The sequence below is a fragment of the Sphaeramia orbicularis genome, chromosome 19 (assembly GCF_902148855.1).
Source record: "Sphaeramia orbicularis chromosome 19, fSphaOr1.1, whole genome shotgun sequence".
NCBI classification, from domain to species: Eukaryota; Metazoa; Chordata; class Actinopteri; order Kurtiformes; family Apogonidae; genus Sphaeramia; species Sphaeramia orbicularis.
Genome location: NC_043975.1, coordinates 33,017,804 through 33,038,735, shown reverse-complemented (window position 1 = coordinate 33,038,735; position 20,932 = coordinate 33,017,804). Strand labels below are relative to the sequence as shown.

General features: G+C 38.0%; 2 protein-coding genes across 2 annotated transcripts; one reads left to right on the top strand and one right to left on the bottom strand.

Moving 5' to 3' along the window:
• On the top strand, positions 1-4,829 carry aldoab (aldolase a, fructose-bisphosphate, b). The gene is made up of 7 exons (XM_030122183.1): positions 1-152; positions 1,364-1,482; positions 1,862-2,128; positions 2,234-2,394; positions 3,626-3,884; positions 4,051-4,250; positions 4,382-4,829. The coding sequence occupies exons 2-7, from the start codon at positions 1,371-1,373 to the stop codon at positions 4,472-4,474; spliced, it is 1,092 nt and encodes a 363-aa protein (XP_029978043.1). The 5' UTR covers positions 1-152; positions 1,364-1,370; the 3' UTR covers positions 4,475-4,829.
• A 151-nt stretch (positions 4,830-4,980) lies between these two features.
• LOC115410518 (chymotrypsin-like protease CTRL-1) lies at positions 4,981-15,318 on the bottom strand. Its single transcript, XM_030122184.1, has 6 exons — positions 15,203-15,318; positions 11,686-11,700; positions 11,127-11,304; positions 9,096-9,367; positions 6,603-6,751; positions 4,981-6,413 (listed from the first exon to the last, which is right to left on the bottom strand). Exons 1-6 carry the CDS (start codon positions 15,255-15,257, stop codon positions 6,153-6,155), a joined length of 930 nt encoding a protein of 309 aa, XP_029978044.1. The 5' UTR covers positions 15,258-15,318; the 3' UTR covers positions 4,981-6,152.
• Positions 15,319-20,932: the final 5,614 nt, after the last annotated feature.

The following is a 20,932-nucleotide window of genomic DNA, read 5'->3' as shown; positions in this document are numbered from 1 at the left end:
GTCCTGTTCTTTTTATATCTGGGCAGCTGAAATGTGAGGGGTCACAATGGGAGGATAAATACAAGAGCCAGCAGGCTGGAAGGGTGTCGCAGACGAAGGCCGGATCTCCTCCTTCCCTCTCTCTTCTCCCAGCTCTCCTCCTAAACTCAAAGGTAAAGCCAACACAAATTTCACAGACAACTGAAACATTCATTTTATTTTCCAGTTATGATTCTACCCTTCACATATTTCTGTTTTTATGAAGCATGAGACGAGTGAGCTTTCTTTCTAACGATGCTTCGTTGTTTGAATAACCTCATACACATTTGTGGTTATTCTGGTGACAGAGCAACATGTTCACTTTAACCAGATGTTAAATGGGTTACGTTCTACATCTGCGACTCTGAAAGAGGCTGAAACTGATAGTCTCACTTGCATGTTCACTGTTGGCAAGCATTTCAGTTGCACTCAAGCCCGCATTATCTATGTTGAGTCTCCTTTTTCACTTACTGATAGATGGCAAACCACTTTCCTTGACTAAGTAGTTTAGTTCTTCTATCTTCAGTGCATCATTGGGTGCATCGCCCTTGTCTGATGCAAAGTTTCCACTGAACTGTTCAATGACTCACTGATTTAAGTGTTCATTTGACCATTTAAGTCTACATTTGTCCAGACTGGTGGGTTACTAAACTCCCTGGATGATGCATGACAATAGTGTGTAATATGTCTTATGTAACACCCTCTTGCTGAGCCATGGTGCTTCCTTTTCCTTGCATTGGTACAGTGTGTATATTTAGTTTATTCATAGGCTGCTGATAGTGACGGCACAGATAGGGAGAGAGGAATGGAGTGTAGTATACTGTTGGGGAAAGGGAGGAGGGATGGGGAGGGAAGGGGGTAGGAAAGGGGGTGGAAAAGGTCAGGGATAAGAGGCTGGAAAATGGAATAGGTCAGCCACATGCCTGCCATGATTTTTCAAGGGAGGTCACACATGTAGAGGGTGGGGCCGAGAATAGCAGAGGGCTGCCCGACACTAGATCCCTTGTGTCGCTGCACATTGTGCCATGGGAACAAGTGTGAACCCCAGCACATAAAACAACATGTTACAGCAGCCATAGCAGTAATAGCAACAGCAACTGCTGCAGTCACACAGCTGAGACACCCACTGGTTGAAAACGAAGACAGGAACACATCTAACCATACATAAACCACTTCCTTCACAGAATGAACCATCATGTTTAGTCCTCCTTTCAACACCTATTTTCCCATGTATCACACAAAAAACCACAACCTCAAATGCAGAGTACCATGTCATCAGTTCTGTTGAACTTTTCACTTCCTACTCAAAGATTATTTCATGATTTGTTTTCTGCATTTTAACTAGAGTCAGGATGCCACACGCATACCCCTTCCTCACTCCTGAGCAGAAGAAGGAGCTCAGTGACATTGCTCAGAGGATCGTCGCTCCCGGCAAGGGAATCCTCGCCGCAGATGAGTCCACTGGTAAAAAAAATTCATCTTTTTTATTTAAGTACTCACATATAGATAACAAGAGACACCCCTAGCTTTATTCTTATTTATTCAGGAAGATCCATGACATCCTCTTTTCTGGAGGTTCCAGTTAAGATGTCAGCAACAAATATCAACATCACAGTTTCATGCATAAGACACAAAAGCAGAAGAGCAAAGGAGAATTAAAGGAAATTAAAATAAACCCCTCAAGCCCTTTACATCCAATCATTGTCTTTCAGCTACAGAACTGTACCAAGCTCAGTATTTGGTTGAAGACCATACATTTTCATATACAATGCTCAAAAACTCACAAGAATCCACCCATGAGTCCATGAAATGATGGGATTATTCTGTATCTTTTCGATCTTAGGCAGCGTGGCCAAGCGCTTCCAGAGCATCAATGCTGAGAACACTGAGGAGAACAGGAGGCTGTACCGCCAGCTCCTCTTCACCGCTGATGACCGCGTCGCCCCTTGCATTGGTGGCGTGATCCTCTTCCACGAGACCATGTACCAGAAGACCGACGATGGCAAGCCCTTCCCCCAGTTCCTCAAAGAAAGAGGCATGGTGGTGGGCATCAAGGTCGACAAAGGTGTTGTGCCCCTGGCCGGAACCAATGGCGAGACAACCACCCAGGGTGAGAGAAAAGCACAGAGCCCCCCATTAAAGCACAGCACAAATAGACATCTTTCATTACCTCCCTCTAAATATCAAATGTGTTCTTTCGTTCTTCGTGCCACAGGTCTTGATGGACTGTATGAGCGCTGCGCCCAGTACAAGAAAGATGGTGCTGACTTTGCCAAGTGGCGTTGTGTGCTGAAGATCACCCCAACCACCCCCTCAAGACTGGCCATCATTGAGAACGCCAATGTCCTGGCCCGCTATGCCAGCATCTGCCAGATGGTAAGACGCAACAGATACGTGCACGCTGGAACCAGTCTGAACAATTTAACATGAACTCACAGGCTTTGCACACAGTCTATACAAACAACTTTAGGTTAGGTTTATGAAAATATTTCAACATGGCTGAAATGTAACCTTTAAATGTGATACAGGTGGAAATTAAAAAGATATGAAACAGAGAAACTACTGTGTAGTTATTAAGTTTGTGGTGCAGTGCATATATAAAAAACAAAAATGAAATACATATCCACACAAAGAAAGTGTTACCAATACCTATACTTTTTATCCATCCATCCACATACCACCTACATGTAGCATTAAAATAGCATCCTTTCTGTTTGTATATCTCTAAATCTTTCAATAAATATGTTTCTGATAAAAAAAAATAAAAAATTAAAATGGATAAATATACAAAAAAAAACCCACACATTTTAGGATTACAGACAGTAGTACTGAAAGAATCACTTCATCTCCATGTTTTACACAACAGTTAAACATCTCTGACTTAACCTGATACAGATCAATGGTAATGAAACAATTTTCAACATGGAAGTATAAACTACTTTAAAACTGTTCAAAATGTTTTGTTCCTCATTCAGGACATTTTACATATTTAACCATACCGCTAAGTTGGAAACTGGTGATTTTCTGAGAAACGCATAAAGTTCTGCTTTCTGCTGATTATATTGAGTAATTGTACATGTTTTCTGCTGAACAGTTGTCTTTGTGCCTCCATGTATGGCGGTATTATTTTTTCATTGTGACCATCTGTCTTTCCCATTCTCCTAACTATATCTTAGGAACACCTTGACAATTTCACAACATTATTAAACCACAAAGTAAACACAAACACAACCTCATTTTTCACCCTTTATGTCAGTAGATGCCACTGGTTGGTTTATTTTTTTTCATTCTAAGTTTGTCACTATCCAGTTTTTGATGATCAAGACTCCCTTTTTATAGGTCAACTCCAAAATGCAGGGTCTTGCCTTTGGCGTATATTACTTTCTACAAGTTTCATAAAAATCCAATGCAGTAGTTTTTGCTTTTGTCACAGACAAATGACAGTAACCACAGTCTCTTTGGTGGAGGTAATGAAATCTGCAATTGAAGAAAAAATATCAAAAATAACAAAAAGCACTCAGGTAATCTCAGTAAGTTTGTTTCCATTGTTGGAGACGTCTCTTTACTGAGTTATTGAACTAACCCTTTGCCCTCTTGCCTTCCTCAGCATGGAATTGTTCCCATTGTTGAGCCTGAGATTCTCCCTGATGGTGACCATGATCTGAAGCGCTGCCAGTACGTCACTGAGAAGGTCCTGGCTGCCGTCTACAAGGCCCTGTCTGACCACCACGTGTACCTGGAGGGTACCCTGCTCAAGCCCAACATGGTGACAGCTGGACACTCCTGCTCACACAAGTACAGCAACCAGGAGATTGCCATGGCAACCGTGACCGCCCTGCGCCGCACTGTGCCCCCCGCAGTCCCTGGTGAGCTGGATGCACATAATGTAATACTCCATGAGCAACAGTAATTACAAAAGCAGACAAAAGGAGGTTCTTAAATAACTCCTTAAAATTCAGGTCCTTGTTGCATATTTTACTTTAAATTAACGCAGATGGGTGCACTGTTTAATTTTTGTGCTGCTTTTTGCAGGCATCACCTTCCTGTCTGGTGGCCAGAGTGAGGAGGAGGCCTCTGTCAACTTGAACGCCATGAACCAGTGCCCTCTGCACAGGCCCTGGGCCCTGACCTTCTCTTACGGTCGTGCCCTTCAGGCCTCTGCCCTCAAAGCCTGGGGTGGTAAGAAGGAGAATGGAAAGGCCTGCCAGGAGGAGTTCGTCAAGAGAGCTTTGGTAAGTATGAGAATAGTCCGTACAGTGTTACACAGACTATACTCTACTCAATTCAGAGGAACATATTACCAGTGTTGGTATCAAAATTAAAGGTGCTTTTTTGTATTCAATAATACTTTTTCTTCTTGCAGGCCAACAGCCAGGCTTGTGTGGGCAAATACGTTTCCTCTGGGTCCAGCGCTGCTGGTGGAGAGTCACTGTATGTGGCCAACCACGCTTATTAAGCATGGACTCACCATTGCCCTTTCCACCTCCTTCCCACTATAATAACATCATCATGGAACATGTCATATCTTCCTATAGGCACCATCTATGAAACTGTCTCTCCACTATTGAACAGCACTTTTACGGCAACTTGGTAGAAAGTGAAAGAGAAAGATGGGGATTGGGTTGTTGCTGCAGCTAGGAGATTTCTGGAAAATGTTCTGCCTCCATTCCCTTACATTTTGTTTTTAAACACCTTTTTTCAGGTGATATTTCCCACACTGTTTTTACACAACTTGTACTATTTTTCCTTGGTCTAATTCCACCAAGTACAGGATTTATACTGCACCATGGAATAAAGTATTTACCCCAACATGTTGCTTTATGTCCTTCCTCTCACTGAACCATATTATTTTAGTGTCAGGAGACTAATGAAATAAAGCTAAAAGAAAACATGCAATATAGTCAGACTTAAAATGAAATGAATGAAGATAGTAAGAAGTTTAAAAAATCATCACATTCCACATTGTTATTCAAATATTTCTTTTTGTTTTTAATCACAAATATATGACTGTAATGAAAATGACAGGAAAACAAAAAATTAATTCTTATTTGTTTTAAATGGCAACAAACCATAATCTGTAAAAATGGCATATCAGATAGCTTGTACATAGTAAAATTGAGTTAGCTCAAGATTGAAAAACCAAGTGCAACTGAGTGCATTAAGTGCTACACAAAAGACAAACACAAAAACAGAGTTATGGTGAAAGTGTCATCATGCGTAGGGATGGGAATTGATAAGAATTTAGCAATTCCAGTTCTATTATTAATATCACTTATCAGTTTCATTCTGTTTTGATTTTCTTATTAATTCTCATTGGATTTGGGAATAAACTATAGCACAAATGGCTTTGTTTGTAATAACTATTTAATATCAGATATGCACTAGTATTTTGCATTTGATTGAAATAAAACTCATGAGGGGTTATAAAAGGTTAGTTAAAGAAGTGTGAGCGCTACCTGCTGCAGCTTCTGAGCCTTGTCATCATCTAAATGTAATTATAGAAGATGGATATTATTCATAAACAATAGTGAAAGCAGTTGACAAAGTGAAATGGCACTAACATTAACAGTATTGATAGAACCCAGAGGAGTTTAACGTTAACAGCTGTGACAGAGGACACCTTGTTGTACACTCCTCTTCCAGAGTCACCGCCACCTTTGCTAAACAGCCAATCAAAGACGTTATATTGGTGCTGTTTAATTGGACGCTGTATGTCTAAATGTTTTTGCATTTTGGATGTATTTCTTTGCCATAATGGATGCTCTGCAATTACAAATGGCCTTAGTGTTGTTTTGCTGGTGAAATACAGCCATATTTCAGCCATTCCGAACCAAAATGTGGAAATGACGTGATAGTGAATTTGATGTGATGACATCTCAGAATCAATAAGTGGAAGCAAGCAGACTAATAATTCCAAGGAATTGAGCTACTGGGAACTGGTTCTTGTATCAAACGGGATCTCATCCCAAATCATGCACACTAGAATAAAATAATCATAATGTATACATCAGTATGTTAAAAATAGGAAAACACCAAACCCCTTACATGGTATCAAATAATCTGAAAATTCTCTTTTAAAACAGGAATGTGATTCATGTTAAAAGTGCCACAAAGCTCTGCTACAGAACCAGAAGTCACTGCAGGAATATAGTTGCTAAAATGACAGCAAATGTCAGTTGTGATGCATAGGCTGTGTCTACAGTTCCTACAGCTTTAGAAAACGTCACAAAGCTAACATTGGACTGTGTCACTTGACTTCTGACCCAAGTCTCGAATGATGTAACTCTTGAATAAACGTCAGGGAAACCTAGAGCACAGGGTACTACAAAACTGGTGATGCCAGCCTGGATCCACTGATTATTTTGTAAGCATTGCAAAGGTCCACCAGAGTCCCCCTGAAAAAAAGAGAAACCAAACCAAGTTTATCCACAATGTTGGTAACATGCACAGAACAGAGAAGAATTTTGATGCCCATTTTGGCACAGTGAAATAGGCAGCATTTAAGTATAGATGTTTTGGAAATGGCAAAATAGAATACATTCAATTGTGATAGTTTGAATATTACAAAAAGGATTAGTCTTTACCGAACATACTCCTCTGCCTTCTACTCCAGCACAAATCATGCTTGGTATGATGTTTGCATTTGATACAAATTCATAAAAAAAACCGCACAGGTCATTCTCAACCACAGGAACTTCAACCTGCTGGAGCGTCTGTAAGCCTGTAAGAGATTCTGTTAAAAAGAGAAAAATGAGTTACCACCAACAGGTTTGTTGCAATGTGGATGCACAAAGATAAAGATTTTTTTTTTTTTTTAATGTAACCTTTATTTGTCAAGGAAAGTCCCATGGAGATCAAGAACCTTTTTTACAAGGGAGTCCTGGCCAAGATAGGCAGCAACTTAACTATACAGTTAAAACACAAATATAAGATAAATAATAGAAAATAACTAAATTTACAGGTAGATTATAGCAAAACAAGTGCATGGTGTGGACTAAGCTTCCAGAACTCTCAATTTGGATTTGAAAGTAACTTAGTTAGTTTCCAGTCTTTCTGCATGGATAAGGTGCAGAGTGAACAAAAGCCCTTTAACCCAGTTCAGTCAGGGTATATGGATCACAAGTGTTTGCTCCTGGAAGATTCTGTTGGGTTTCTGTAAACTGGCTTGAGAGTCTGGTTTCAACCAGCTCAATATGTAAAGTGTCATGAGATAACTTTTGTTATGATTTGGTGCAATTTAAAAAAAAAAAAAAAAATGATTGGTTGGTTGGTTGGTTGGTTGGTTGGTTGGTTGGTTGGTTGGTTGGTTGGTTGGTTGGTTGATTGATTGATTGGTTGAAAACAACAAATGATCTTGTGAAAGAGTAAGGATCAGCACTTTTCTGTGTAATTAAGGTACATGTAAGTAAGCAGTCATCCAATTATTGCCTTTCATATGAAAATATACCAATAACTGATCCTTCAAGCGGCTAGAGCAGGTATCCAACTGTTTGTGGTGGAACTGGAACTGTGAAGAACATGGTCCTTTTATCTCTCTCCATTGTTCAGAATATAAACAAGGCTACTGGATTGACTGCAAATTGTGCTTGGGCTGCAACAAGAGCAATATAAACTTCAACAGCACAGCTTCATGAACCTGACTGAAATGAAACTGAAACCACTGGGGAATACCAAGAAAAAGCTTGTGTGTTCATTCTTCTAGTGAAACTGAGATGAAGTAAACAGCTGGAGAACTAGAAGCACTGGGAGAGCGCAGACCTCCGCCAAGGCTGATCAGTGCCCCCCCCACCCCCCCCCGTGGGCCCCCCCACCCCCAATCACCACCAAAATGTAATCATTTCTTCCTTATCCCATTTCCAACAAACCCTGAAAATTTCATCCAAATCTGTCCATAACTTTTTGAGTTATGTTGCACACTAACGGACAGACAAACAAACAAACAAACAAACAAACAGACAAACAAACAAACCCTGGCAAAAACATAACCTCCTTGGCGGAGGTAATAATTACAACATATTACAGCTATGGAGACACCCTACAACACTGCACTACGAATGAACTTTAGCTCAGCAAAGACTTAGTCTTTTTTCTATTTTTGATTAACAGCAGGTGTCATGCTGTGTTTAGATGCATTATCATCACCTACTACGTTTGAGGTTGGAGATGTAAATAACATGATAACAGAGATTCTGAAATCTGTCCCTCCCTTAGATTAGATCTACTAGACTGATTAATTCATTATTGCAGGAAGTGAAACTGGCAGCACTTACACCCACTGAGTGCCAGTGTTTATCTCGAACACTTCTAAAATAGGAAAGGGCTGTTGTGCAGTTATGTTTGGTTTGTCATGTAGCTGTTACCTTTGCATTTTCATTTCAGTGTATCACTTAGATATATAGTAGCCCATAGCCTCTTTCCAATGAGTTTACAGCTACCAAGACAAAATGTCACTGTCAGAGTTAAGCACCTTTTAGTTAACACTGACTGTGTATTGTTGGCCCATGGATGTATTTTTAGAGCTGCATTCCAGATCCAAAAATAGCACACATTTTTGCCTATGCCAAAAAAGTTTTTGGCCAAAACAAGTCCAGACAGCTGCACTCGCTATTGAGCAGCCACATGCCGATCCAGACCTTCTTGGATGACGACAGAGACATGGTACCTGGCTTGTGTAAATGTCCATGTGTCAAAAAAGTCCAGATTGCTGTAAATTTAGAGGCAGACTGACCTGACTGCAAAGCTCAGAATAGAAAAAAACAAACACTGCCTTTTCACATTTTTCATGGCCACCATTATGGAGGGGTAGATACCAAAGAGTACCCCGTTAATGATACCTCATGTTGTTGCTAATAATTTCTTGAAAATCAAAGTCCAAATTGAGTTGAGGGTGGAAAAAAAATCCACAACCAACTGAGCCATCTCTTTAATTATTTAGTCATGATTTTCTGTGTGGCTAAACATTGCACTGCTAAACCTGAGTAAATAAAAGTACTATTTCATAACCCTCCAAACTGAAAACATCAGTGACATAGATAAATGTACCCAGATTTCCATCATTACTGTGGCAGAACACTCACCATTTGCTGTAATCCTGCCCCATCCAGTGGCCCAACAGGAAGTGGAGTTGGTGAACTGGCTGCCATTTCCTGCCAGGCAGATTGGTCTGATAAAGTCAGTGAAGTTGACTGGGCTGCTTAACTTCATCAGCGCAATGTCATTGGTAATGAGTGTAGCGTTGTAGTCAGGATGGACGATCACATCCTGGGACAGTGTCCTGATCACCTCATTGGCATTGGGACCATTTTGATTGATTCTTCCCATGTAGAGGGTCCAGAGGCTAGCTGATGAACTGATGGAAAAAACAGTAAATTGTTGGATTTTTAGTCAAACCTAGGCCACTCAGAACATCTACATATTGTTGCAACAAATGTCTGGAGGATAAACTTGCTTCAGAGGATGTGGGATGTTGAAAATGAGATAAAGTTGTGAGTAACTGTAAAATACAGAAGTGTAGAGCAAAGGTTTTCAGTGAGATAAGGCGGTGGTTAGAGATAGCGAGTTATTACTGGCCTGTAAAGAAAGAAAGAAAGAAAGAAAGAAAGAAAGAAAGAAAAAGAAAGAAAGAAAGTTCTGTTGTTTCATTATAAGCTCAGTGGTTCTCAGATCCAATCCTTGACGACCCCTATCCTGCATGTTTTAGATGTTTCCCTCTTCCATCACACCTGAAGTCATTCCATTGTTATCAGGCTTCTGCAGAGCATGGTGATGAGCTGATCATTAATTGAACCAGGTGTGAAGAGGGAAATATCTAAAACATACAGGATAGTGGTCCTCAAGGACCAGATTTGAGAACCCCATTGTACAGGTTTCATCAGATCTCAAAAGTACATTTTTATCCTTATAACCCAGTCATAAATGACCTGAACAATATATAGTCATTTTTACAGAAAGACCAAAACATACATGGTGCAGAATTATACCATTATTCTGCCATTATTGATGTTCCATTTTCAGCTTTTGCACCAACTCCACTCTGACAATAACTCTTTTATTTATTTATTTATTTATTTATTTTTTGGGATGACAGATTGACCTTTTACCTGCTAACAGGATGCTTTGTCAATTTATTTAACCTCTGTCACTTAAAACTGCCACTTCAGCTCTTCACTAGGACTTCTGCCATAAAATTACATAAATCCAGTAGGTTTATAGTGTGTGTTGAACAGTGTTGGGAATAACGACGTTAAAAATAGCGGTGTTACTAACGCCGTTATTGTTTTCCAGTAACGGACAATCTAATGAATTACTTTTTGAAACGTTACAATGCCGTTACCGTTACCGCCAGTGAAATGTGGCACATTACAATGCACTGAAATCTAACAGCAGTTATCTGTCCTGGCTCACTCAGCCAGGCAACAGAGGTATGACGTTCACAGACGAGCTGAGTCTTTTGAACGGCTCTTTTCAGTGAACAATAAGAACTGATTCGTTGTGAGCCGTTCTTATATTCAAATTGCCCACACTGCCTTCATGCTTCACCTGTGTGTCCATGAGTCTGAATTGTCCACGCTACCTTCACCTGAACAACTAATGACATGTCCAAGTTTGAGTTGTCAGCACCACACCCCATTCACTTGAACGCAGCTAACTAACTTAGGGGAGGAGTTATCAGTGAGTCAGACTTAACTGGACTGAAGACATTTATTCTGTACCAGGGAAGAGCCACTGAAAAAAGTGGAGATGTGGGAATAACTGGAGGATCATTTTCTTCCTATAGATGCAGATATGCACTTATGTGGTGGAAAAGCCGGGCCCTGGTGGACCCCAGCCTCGCCACAGTCATGGTATTCAGTACCTGTCTGCTGTTCTACTCTATGCAACTGGCCCGTGAAACATGCTCAAAAATCAGTTTCCTTTTACATGTTTGAAGGTTTTTTAAAAAAGTAATGCAATAATTACTTTCCCTGGTAACTAATTACATTTATGAAGGAGGAATTATGTTACTAATTCAATTACTTTTTTGGGAAAGTAACTAGTAACTATAACTAATTACTTTTTAAAAGTAATTTGCCCAACACTGGTGTTGAATGAGTATCAGTGTGACTTACTTTAAGATACAGTGGGCTGCTGTCAGTACCCACTGCTCATTGATCAGGGTCCCTCCACAGATGTGGGACCTGAATGGGTTGTAGTGCAGGCTGACCTGCCAGGGCCACACTCCAGGCTGTGCGTTTTGTCCGCCCACTATTCTGTTGTTGTTCAGAGGTGCCGTTCCACAGCTTACCTCTAAAGAGTAAAGTCTGTCAGTTCATAGTGAAGTAAACTGAAGTAGATTTATTTTCATAGCTGTTTTTAGGTTTTCATTACCAATGTTACTGTTGCTCTCATATGCTTAGATAGAATGCATAGAAAAATCACAGAAATTATGTTTAGCACTGTAGTTTGTACATTTTGTGTTAATTTTGAATATAAATGATAAAAAAGGGATGTTTTAGAATGTGCTAAAACAAATTGAATACATTTGTATTAATCTTCTTGACCAATCCACTAGTTTCAACCATTAGTGTGTAAAAAAGTAACACAGCTTGAGTCACTTTTAACACATTGTGTATCATCAATAACATTTACATCCTTGTGTGTAATTATGTGAAGTGTATCTGTATATACCTTGAGCTTCTGACCCTGTAGAAAAAAGAGATGAAAACATTAGTTACTTCTAAATAAACCTCAATATGTGTCTGTGTGTATAAATAGTTATGATTGATATGATGAATGTGTGTAACTGTCTCCACAAGGTGGCACTAGACTCCAGCTGCACTCAGCTTTGAGTAGTTACTGATAGAATGAAAAAACAACTGATCCTTCCAGGTTTTCAGGAGGCCATTCTCATGAATCACAGCCCTGACATTTAAATGGAATGCTGCCAGTGTTGACAGTTACCTCTGTTTACTGTTGAATGTGACAAGTCATCATGTGAAAGTGAAAAGTAGGCTATGAGGAGTTTTCAGACTATCATTGTCCGTGAGTTGCTGTAATTCAGAGTGATAAGTGGTGACAATTGTAGGAAGTAGCATGACCACATTTATTGTGATTCCTTCCTTCCACCATCCAAAGGTGGAAGCTACCTGTCTCTACAAACACTTCCCGTAATATAATGAACCACTTCATATTATAAAATCTTTGGTCTCAGGGAAATGAACCACAGATACACGATACTAATGTGATTTACAGATAACTGCAATTGTAATACTACCATTAGATATTATAATTAAGATTAAATCAATAAAATAATTATAACTCAGTGGCTTCCTTCTTCACAATGGCCCTGCAAAATTATCCTCTTAATAATACAATCGCGGAAAAAATTATTAGACCACCCCTGTTTTCTTCAATTTCTTGTTAATTTTAATGCCTGGTACAACTAAAGGTACATTTGCTTGGACAAATATAATGATAACAACAAAAATAGCACATAAGAGTTTAATTTCAGAGCTGATATCTAGCCACTTTCCATCTTTTCTTGATAATAACCAAAGTCACTTCAGTTCTTACATCAACATCTATGGCATTGCACTGACAAAAACAATGCTTTTAGGCATTCCATGTTTTCTTTTCTGTCTGTTTTAGTACTTGATTGCGTAACCATTGTTTTTGATGACTTTTGATGGTCTAATAATTTTTTCTGCAAATATACAGGGTGGGGAAGCAAAATTTACAATGAACATTTAGTTGTTTTTTCTCAGCGGGCACTACGTCAATTGTTTTGAAACCAAACATATATGGATGTCATAATCATACCTAACACTATTATCCATACCTTTTCAGAAACTTTTGCCCATATGAGTAATCAGGAAAGCAAACGTCAAAGAGTGTGTGATTTGCTGAATGCACTCGTCACACCAAAGGAGATTTCAAAAATAGTTGGAGTGTCCATAAAGACTGTTTATAATGTAAAGAAGAGAATGACTATGAGCAAAACTATTACGAGAAAGTCTGGAAGATACTATTAAAGAAGAATGGGAGAAGTTGTCACCCGAATATTTGAGGAACACTTGCACAAGTTTCAGGAAGCGTGTGAAGGCAGTTATTGAGAAAGAAGGAGGACACATAGAATAAAAACATTTTCTATTATGTAAATTTTCTTGTGGCAAATAAATTCTCATGACTTCCAATAAACTAATTGGTCATACACTGTCTTTCAATCCCTGCCTCAAAATATTGTAAATTTTGCTTCCCCACCCTGTATATAGATAAAGCTTGAATTACAGTTAAATATAATCAGACATTTAACTACAGACAATAGTCTAATTAAGTTACAGTGAATCAATACCTCTCTTAAAACTAAGAATAACCAAAGATCACATTTAAAAGAGATGGTTTTTACAGGTTAGATTATACAAAATGCATGAAAGAGCATTCCAAATCCAAAAAATAGCATACATTTGTGCCTATATCAAAAGGTTTTTGGCTAAAACAAGTCCAGATAGCCGCACTTGTTATTTAACAGCCAGATGCCGATCCAGACCTTCTTGGATGAAGACAGAGACATGGTACCTGTCATATGTAAAATGCCCAAGTGTCAAAAAAGTCCAATTTGCTGTAAATTTAGAGCCACAGGCACGGAGAGGCAGACAGACCTGACTGCATAGAAATAGAAAAATCAAACACTGGCTTTTCACATTTTTCATGGCCACCATTATGGAGGGGTAGATGCCATTAAAGATTGCCCTGATAGCAGTGGCGGCTGCTCGTCTTTCAGACAGGGGAAGCTCATTGTCAGCTTACATTAAAAAAAATTGTCAAGTTATTTAAACATACATTTGGCCCTCCGTTCCTTTATAAGAAAATGCTCAGTGACCTTATCATACCAAGTAGGCGTCTTTTCCAGGGACTGGACCAGTGTCCTGTCAATGCTCAGCAGAGCTGGGCTGCTTAGATTGCCTTGGCCCATTGTGTTGTGGGTGTAAGACTTCAGCCTTTTTAAACCAGAGATGCTCCTTTCACTCTGACCTAGCCGACAGTATGATTGATTTAACTATCTACAAAACAATATTAAACTCGAACAAGAAATGATTAAATTATGTAACTGAAACAAGAAAACGCTGAAATTATGTTAAATTGAAACAAGGAAGTACAATGAGTGGGTTTTATTTATAGTGCAAGAAATGAACGAGTAATTTCGTAGTGGTTTCTCTCTCTTTCACAGCAGAATGTGTGACGGTATTAAACTGAACTGTGTCAGTGAAGGAGTAGATCTGAAACTAGCTGTCAATCAAACGGGATTCAGCCTTTCGACTGATCCTCCAATCAGCACGTGGGATTCTGGCGTCCAGCCCGGCTGAGCTCCCCCCACAGCTCCATTCACCCCCAGAGACGCCTGGCGTCCGGGGGCGGGACAACATCGTGGCATTTATCCAATTACCGTCCAGTTTTGAGGCGATGAAAAAAACAGTTCCACTCAGTCCTATTGAAGCCCAGAGACGCCCGGCGTCTACAGACAAATGCACTGAGCAGAGATCGAATGAGAAAACAGCGCAACAGGAATGTATGAGAAGTGAACAACATCGCGTCCGTTGATTTGTGATAAAGCTGATTCTGAACGAACTCATCTGTGAGATGAACGTGTTCTAACACATTTGTAGTCAATGAAATGTCAACACAACCGAACAGATTTAACCATTTAATTTTCGTAATTTTAGGGGAAGCCGGGCTTCCCTTGCAGTCTATGAGAAATCGCCACTGCCTGATAGTGATATCTCATGTTGTTGCTTATAATTTCTTAAAAATCCAAGTCCAAATCTAGTCTAGGCTTGAAAAAAAACAAAAAAAACAAGTGAGCCATCCCTTTAATTATGTAGCCATGATTTTCTGTGTGGCTAAACATTGCACTGGTAACCCTGAAAAAATCAAAGTACCTCTTTCATAACCCTCCAAACTGAAAACATCAGTGACACAGATAAATGTACCCAGATTTCCATCATTACTGTGGCAGCAGAACACTCACGATCTGCTGTAATCCTGCCCCTAGTCAGACATTTAACTACAGACAACGGTCTCAATAAGTTAAGATGAATCAATACCTCTCTTAAAACAAACAATACCCAAAGATCAGATTGAAAAGACAGGATTTTTACTGATTAGATTCTACAAAATGCATAAAAACATGTTCAATGTAGAAGTTCACCTTGCCCAGCCAGGAGCGCACACATGACAAATATCCACGTAGTCCAAGTATCCATACTGTACCGTCAACACTGATGCATAAGAGTCTGATTTCACTGAGCTGCTCGGTTGCTAGCGTCAGACATTAATATAAATAGATGACATACCTACCAAACCTGTTTTTCTTGATACTTTGTTTAACCTGGGAAACGTCATTAAAAAAAAGGTTTGTAGTGATGATGACTTGTTTTGTGATAGTAGTGTGAACATGGTAAATGTAAAATGAATAAAATGTTTTATTTACATCCTTTATTTAATTTCATACAGTGTTGTCAGACTGTGCCTAGTCATCTTCATGTAATCTGTTGTATAATATAGACATAACAGGTCTCTGCACTTTAAAACACTCCCCCAAAAATGATCGTGGACATCTGATTTTATCATTTAAAGTCAATGAACTTGATTCACATTTACTGATTTTTGTAAAAACTACAAAAACTGATGGTTTGTATTTTAACTGAATAGTCTTTTTTGTGTGTAGTCTGAATATTGGGGATTTAAATGAAGGCCCCTGTAATATAAATGAATATATTTGATTGTTAAGAGTTGTTTTATGTTTAGGATTAGAGTGAGTGTATTGGGAAAAATAGAATTATAGCCTTTCAAAAATTAACCAGATGTCATGGAAATCCAACCACCAGGGTTTTAGTGGGTTTCACTGACATACAGCACACACACTCACATATTTGGAACTAAAATTGACCTCCATAGGAGATTTCCATTTGGCAGTCAATGCTCAAAAATCATTTTTATTTATACATGCTGAAAATTATAAAATATTTTACTAAACCAATTTTACTTGGACCTTGTTTTTAATGTTTTCCTGGTATATATATCCTTTATTACCTTATATATATCCTTCATATGTCATATTTATACAATGTAGATTTGGCCTTTGGTATATTTCAGTATCGCTTTGTAGTTTTGTATATTGTCAGTATTTTCAGTACATATTTTGTGTGATATTTTTCATATAGTCTCTCTTTTTTCACTTTAAGAATCTGCTGGTAAACATAACGGAGCTGCTAAACTGATTTGCATTGGTCCTGTAACAGTGACAATAGAGGTTCTATTCTATTCTATTCTATTCTATTCTATTCTATTCTATTCTATTCTATTCTATTCTATTCTAGACATCCATAAAAACATGTCCCATTAACAGATGCAAAGAGTCAAATTAGACAAACTTTTATTTGTAAAATGCAAAAAAAAAAAACAATGAAATTCTATACAAATTAAAACAAATGACCTCAAGTCCTGTGCACTGCAGCCTTCAACAAATTTGTATATTTGTATATTTGTACATTTGTATAAGTTATTAGCTTTTAAGAACAATACTTTACTAGCAATAAAGAAAATTATACTATAATCCCAGAATTTTATGTTTGACCAAAGCAGAATAAACAGACAAAACTGACAGGAAAATCTGAAGTTATTTTCCATACCTTTTTACTGATCATTACAAAAACAGGTCTTTTACTCTTTTACTTATTTTCTTTTGTCTCATTCATTTTTCTTTACATACCTATGTGGTGTCTTTTTTTATATAAATTATGATGCTTGTAAATGTATGTAATTGTAATGCTAATGTATGCCAACATCTATAAAGCTTGAACTGAGCTGAGAAAAGTGAAGTTTTGTTTTCCTTTAAAGGAGTGATATTTTGCTTTTTTAAATGGAACTGTGCATTTTAAAACATTTCCCTGTGGTCTACATAAACTGTAAATGTTATGCTTGGGTCTGAATTCTTCATTAATTCAACTCCACAGGTCCATCTTCAACTCTATTTCTGAGTAATGACACCAGAAAGATAATTTTGAGCGCTGGCCCTTTAAATTCAAATGAGCCAGTTCACATCCGAGGTTGTTGACTGTGCTGCTCTGTCCCATTCAGCCAGTTATGTTCATTAATACAACCAACAACTGAACATTTTAGGTAATCTTCTCGAAGTTTGGACATATTTTCAGTATGGACTACAACCGCTGCTGCTGACAAACAATTATGTTGTACTCAGAGAAATGTTCGTCAGAAGTCTTGACCTTATATGTGAAAATGTCATGAAAAAACTAGTTATAAATGCAACAAATTAAGCAGGAATTAAAATGTGATGTGAAATCCACTCAATTTTTGCCAAAATGAATATAAAGATAGCTTTTCAGCACCTGGAGGGTTCAAATTCAAAGTTTTTGAACTATTAGGGTCCAAATACACAAGTAAATGTACCAAAGACTAATAAAAGTGGGTTTAGCAAAATATGACCCCTTTATATATTTAATTTGTAGTGTGCTTTTATACTGTATTGGCTGAATAGATAAATGTCTAACCAGCTCTAAGTGGCCTCATTATTGGCTCTTAAACATCTGTAGCATTGAAAGGTAGCCAGGTTGGTATTAAAAGTTGGTTAAGTCTAGAGCTGCACAACATATCGTTTGAGCATCATCATCGTTATGTACGCATCGCAGGTCCTGCAATGTAGGAGGCAAATGAACTCAACGTGTTCTCATCTAATTTCAACCTGGGTACCTGACACATACTGCACACAGCCATCCACCAATCACAATCCTTCTTGATCAGTTTGGAGTGAGTCGCTGGTAACAACATTGAAAAATGAGCAACAAACAAGAGAAAATGACTGTAAATGAAGACTTAGTGCCAAAAAGGAAAGCAACATCAGTTATCTGGAAATATTTCAGTGACAAGAAGGGTGATATTGAAACACATTCTGTGTCAATAGTGTCTTCCACCTGTCGACACAACAAGAGGAAACACAACTAATTTGTTTGACCACGTACGTCAGCACCACACAGCTATTATATCCTCCTGAGTATTTTTTTCATATCGCAATATGTATCGCAGGGTAAAAAAAAAATCACAATTTTATTTTTTTCCAATATTGTACAGCTCTAGTTAAATCACATAACTACAAAATAGTCATATTTTTCTCTTAGATTCAAACTATATGTAGGTATGTTTCTGTGGTTGTGCATTTTCCCATTCTGACTCTTTATATCGCACACTTCAGTGTAGAGTACTGCCATTCTATATGAAGAAATCAAAACTTCCCCATTCTATAAAAAAAAAAAAAAAGTCTACATATACTTCCTACTTCCTTTGAGTGTCACATTAACAGCATGGGGTGTAAACCTTACATGTCATTAATACCCATCCATCCACACTTCTCTGTAAGACATGTTTAAGAACAAATTGTTCCTGTTTTTGTGTTTTCATGTCACTGAAAAATCTTGTTAGAAGCAGCTGACCTTTAACCTTTTCTACATATTTATAATAAAGAACTCGTTTACACCAGTACTTTCAATAGATGCAGTTGACTTTTGTAAAGGACGTTTATTAGGGAAGCTGGGTTTCTCTTACATTCATAAGTACAGCATTCCATTCAACAGGTTTTAATTATTAAGAATTATTATTATTATTATTATTATTATTATTATTATTATTATTATTATTTGTAGCTTGTCAAATCTTTCAGTTGAAGTAAATATAAAAAGTCTCTCCTTACTTCCTCAACCTGTTAGTAGATGATAAAGTATTAAAGTATGCACAATGGTAGGTTTCTCAATCAGGAAGTCTAATCAGTTTATGAAATACTTGTGCTTTGTCCACAAAGTATTCATCCATGACTACGTCTTTACTAATGATCCTGAACATGTTTTAGACCACACCTAATTAACTCCTTCCTGTATTCTTCCATCTTAGAAGAATGAATTCACATACTTGGTTCTGAAGAGCACAGACATTTGGTTCCACTTGTTTCTAAAACTTTCTAAAAAAAAAAAAAAAAAAATTGCGACTACCAGAAGAAGCAACGTAAACATATAACTAATTAAAAGTTGCTAATCAAAGCCCACAGTGGATGAAAACATATATAAAAGAGGAGTGATAGAGAAGATTCTCTTACAAAGCAGGTTTTCATAGTCACTGCTGTCTTTCTATTCCCTACACAATAGATTAGTGTATATTCAGTGTTTTAGTGTAAAATCCAGCTTTGCAGCCGATAGATTCTTCATTAATAGGATGTTTTAACAGAATGTATGTAATGACTGATACAAACATCTGAGTCAATTTATTCATAAAAATCTAAACTGAATAATTCTGATTCCTGGGTTCTGTTCACAGCTGCCATGCATCAAGCTGCTATTCTTATTCACCGTCACTAAGGGAATGACTCTATGGTAACATTTCCTATCAGTCTTTTATATGTTGGATTCTGAGTGTTTTCAACTCAGTCTTAAAGTAAGTATCAACCACCATGAACTCATGAACTTTCATTTGCTGTATTCTGGTTATACAAGTCCTCATAAAATAAAATAAAAGACAAATAAAATATTAAATTAAATTAAATTAAATTAAGATATATTTGTCATTCTCTTCTTATATCTGTGGATCATTAGAAAAAAAGAGTAAATGTGAATTTGCGTTTTGTTTTGTTTTTTGTTTTTTTTTAACGATACTACGGACATTTTTAGATGAACCTTGGTGAAAAAAAAAGTGAACCTCTCCGTTGAGCTGCACTGTGTAACTACAATCTTTTTAACCTTGACAATGTACACATTGTACAATATATATAATGTGCTTATCTTGCGTCAGCGTATTTCTTGTCATCAAGTACAGCCAGTTTTTGTGTAGGTGTTTCAATTGCTCCATAGTATACAACCTGACATTCTTTACATCTTTACAAGTTGAACTGAAGCATCAACGGGAAAAAAGAACGAACATAAGACTCATCCATCACAGCCACTTGATTCTTCTGAAGGTATCTTTAACCAGATGAAAGCTATAACATACCAGAAACCGAAAGAAAACAAGCTGTTCAAACAAAATGGCTTAAAGGATCACAAACAGGGAACTAAAACACACTTGTCAAACCACTCAGTCAATTGATTAATGAAAAGAAAAATAAAGCTGTGAGGAAACAAAAGAAAGGAACATGAGAGAGACTCTTCAGACCTGATGTATTATAGTTTAACTCACACCTCTTGTGATGTCCAAATAAGACGTACCGTCAGTGTGTGTTAAAGCTACAATTAAAGTTCAGTCAAACTATTTCAACAACTAATCAGGTTAATGACCACTCAGACAAGGATGAAACAGTCACACCTTTTTCCTCCAAACATCAAGGATTTCTTCTGGCTAAAAATTAACTGCAATCAGAGGTACTAATCCTAGCAGGAGGAGACTACAGAGATAGAGAACCTCCACAGAGGAAAAAAACACAACCATTATCCTGTTTTTATCCTCTGTTTCTTCATAATGCAACCCCACACTAACTTTTCCCCACACAGAAAAGAGCTGTAGTTTCGCCTGAGTGTTTGCCCACATAAGCTCAGTGGGATCACCCTGTCCGTTTGTTCATGGCAACACTGCGCCAATGTAAAGTAGCCTCCAAACCTTGGCCAGAGGCCCGTCTGAATTTTAAGTGACCACTTTCCCCACTTGGACGTCCATGCACATCTCCTTCTTCTCGCCCTCTCCTTCTTGCTCTATCAGTCGTCCGGGTTTCATTTATTTAACAGGACGCACACATATCAAGGGCCTCCTTTTTCTCCAGTGAGGCCCAGGGACAATATTTATTTCCCATCTGGCAGCACGAGCCCGCCCACTGTCACCTCATAGCTCTATATAAGACTGCAAAAGGACCTGTTGATAAGAACTGGGTCTCAAGACAAGCCTGGCC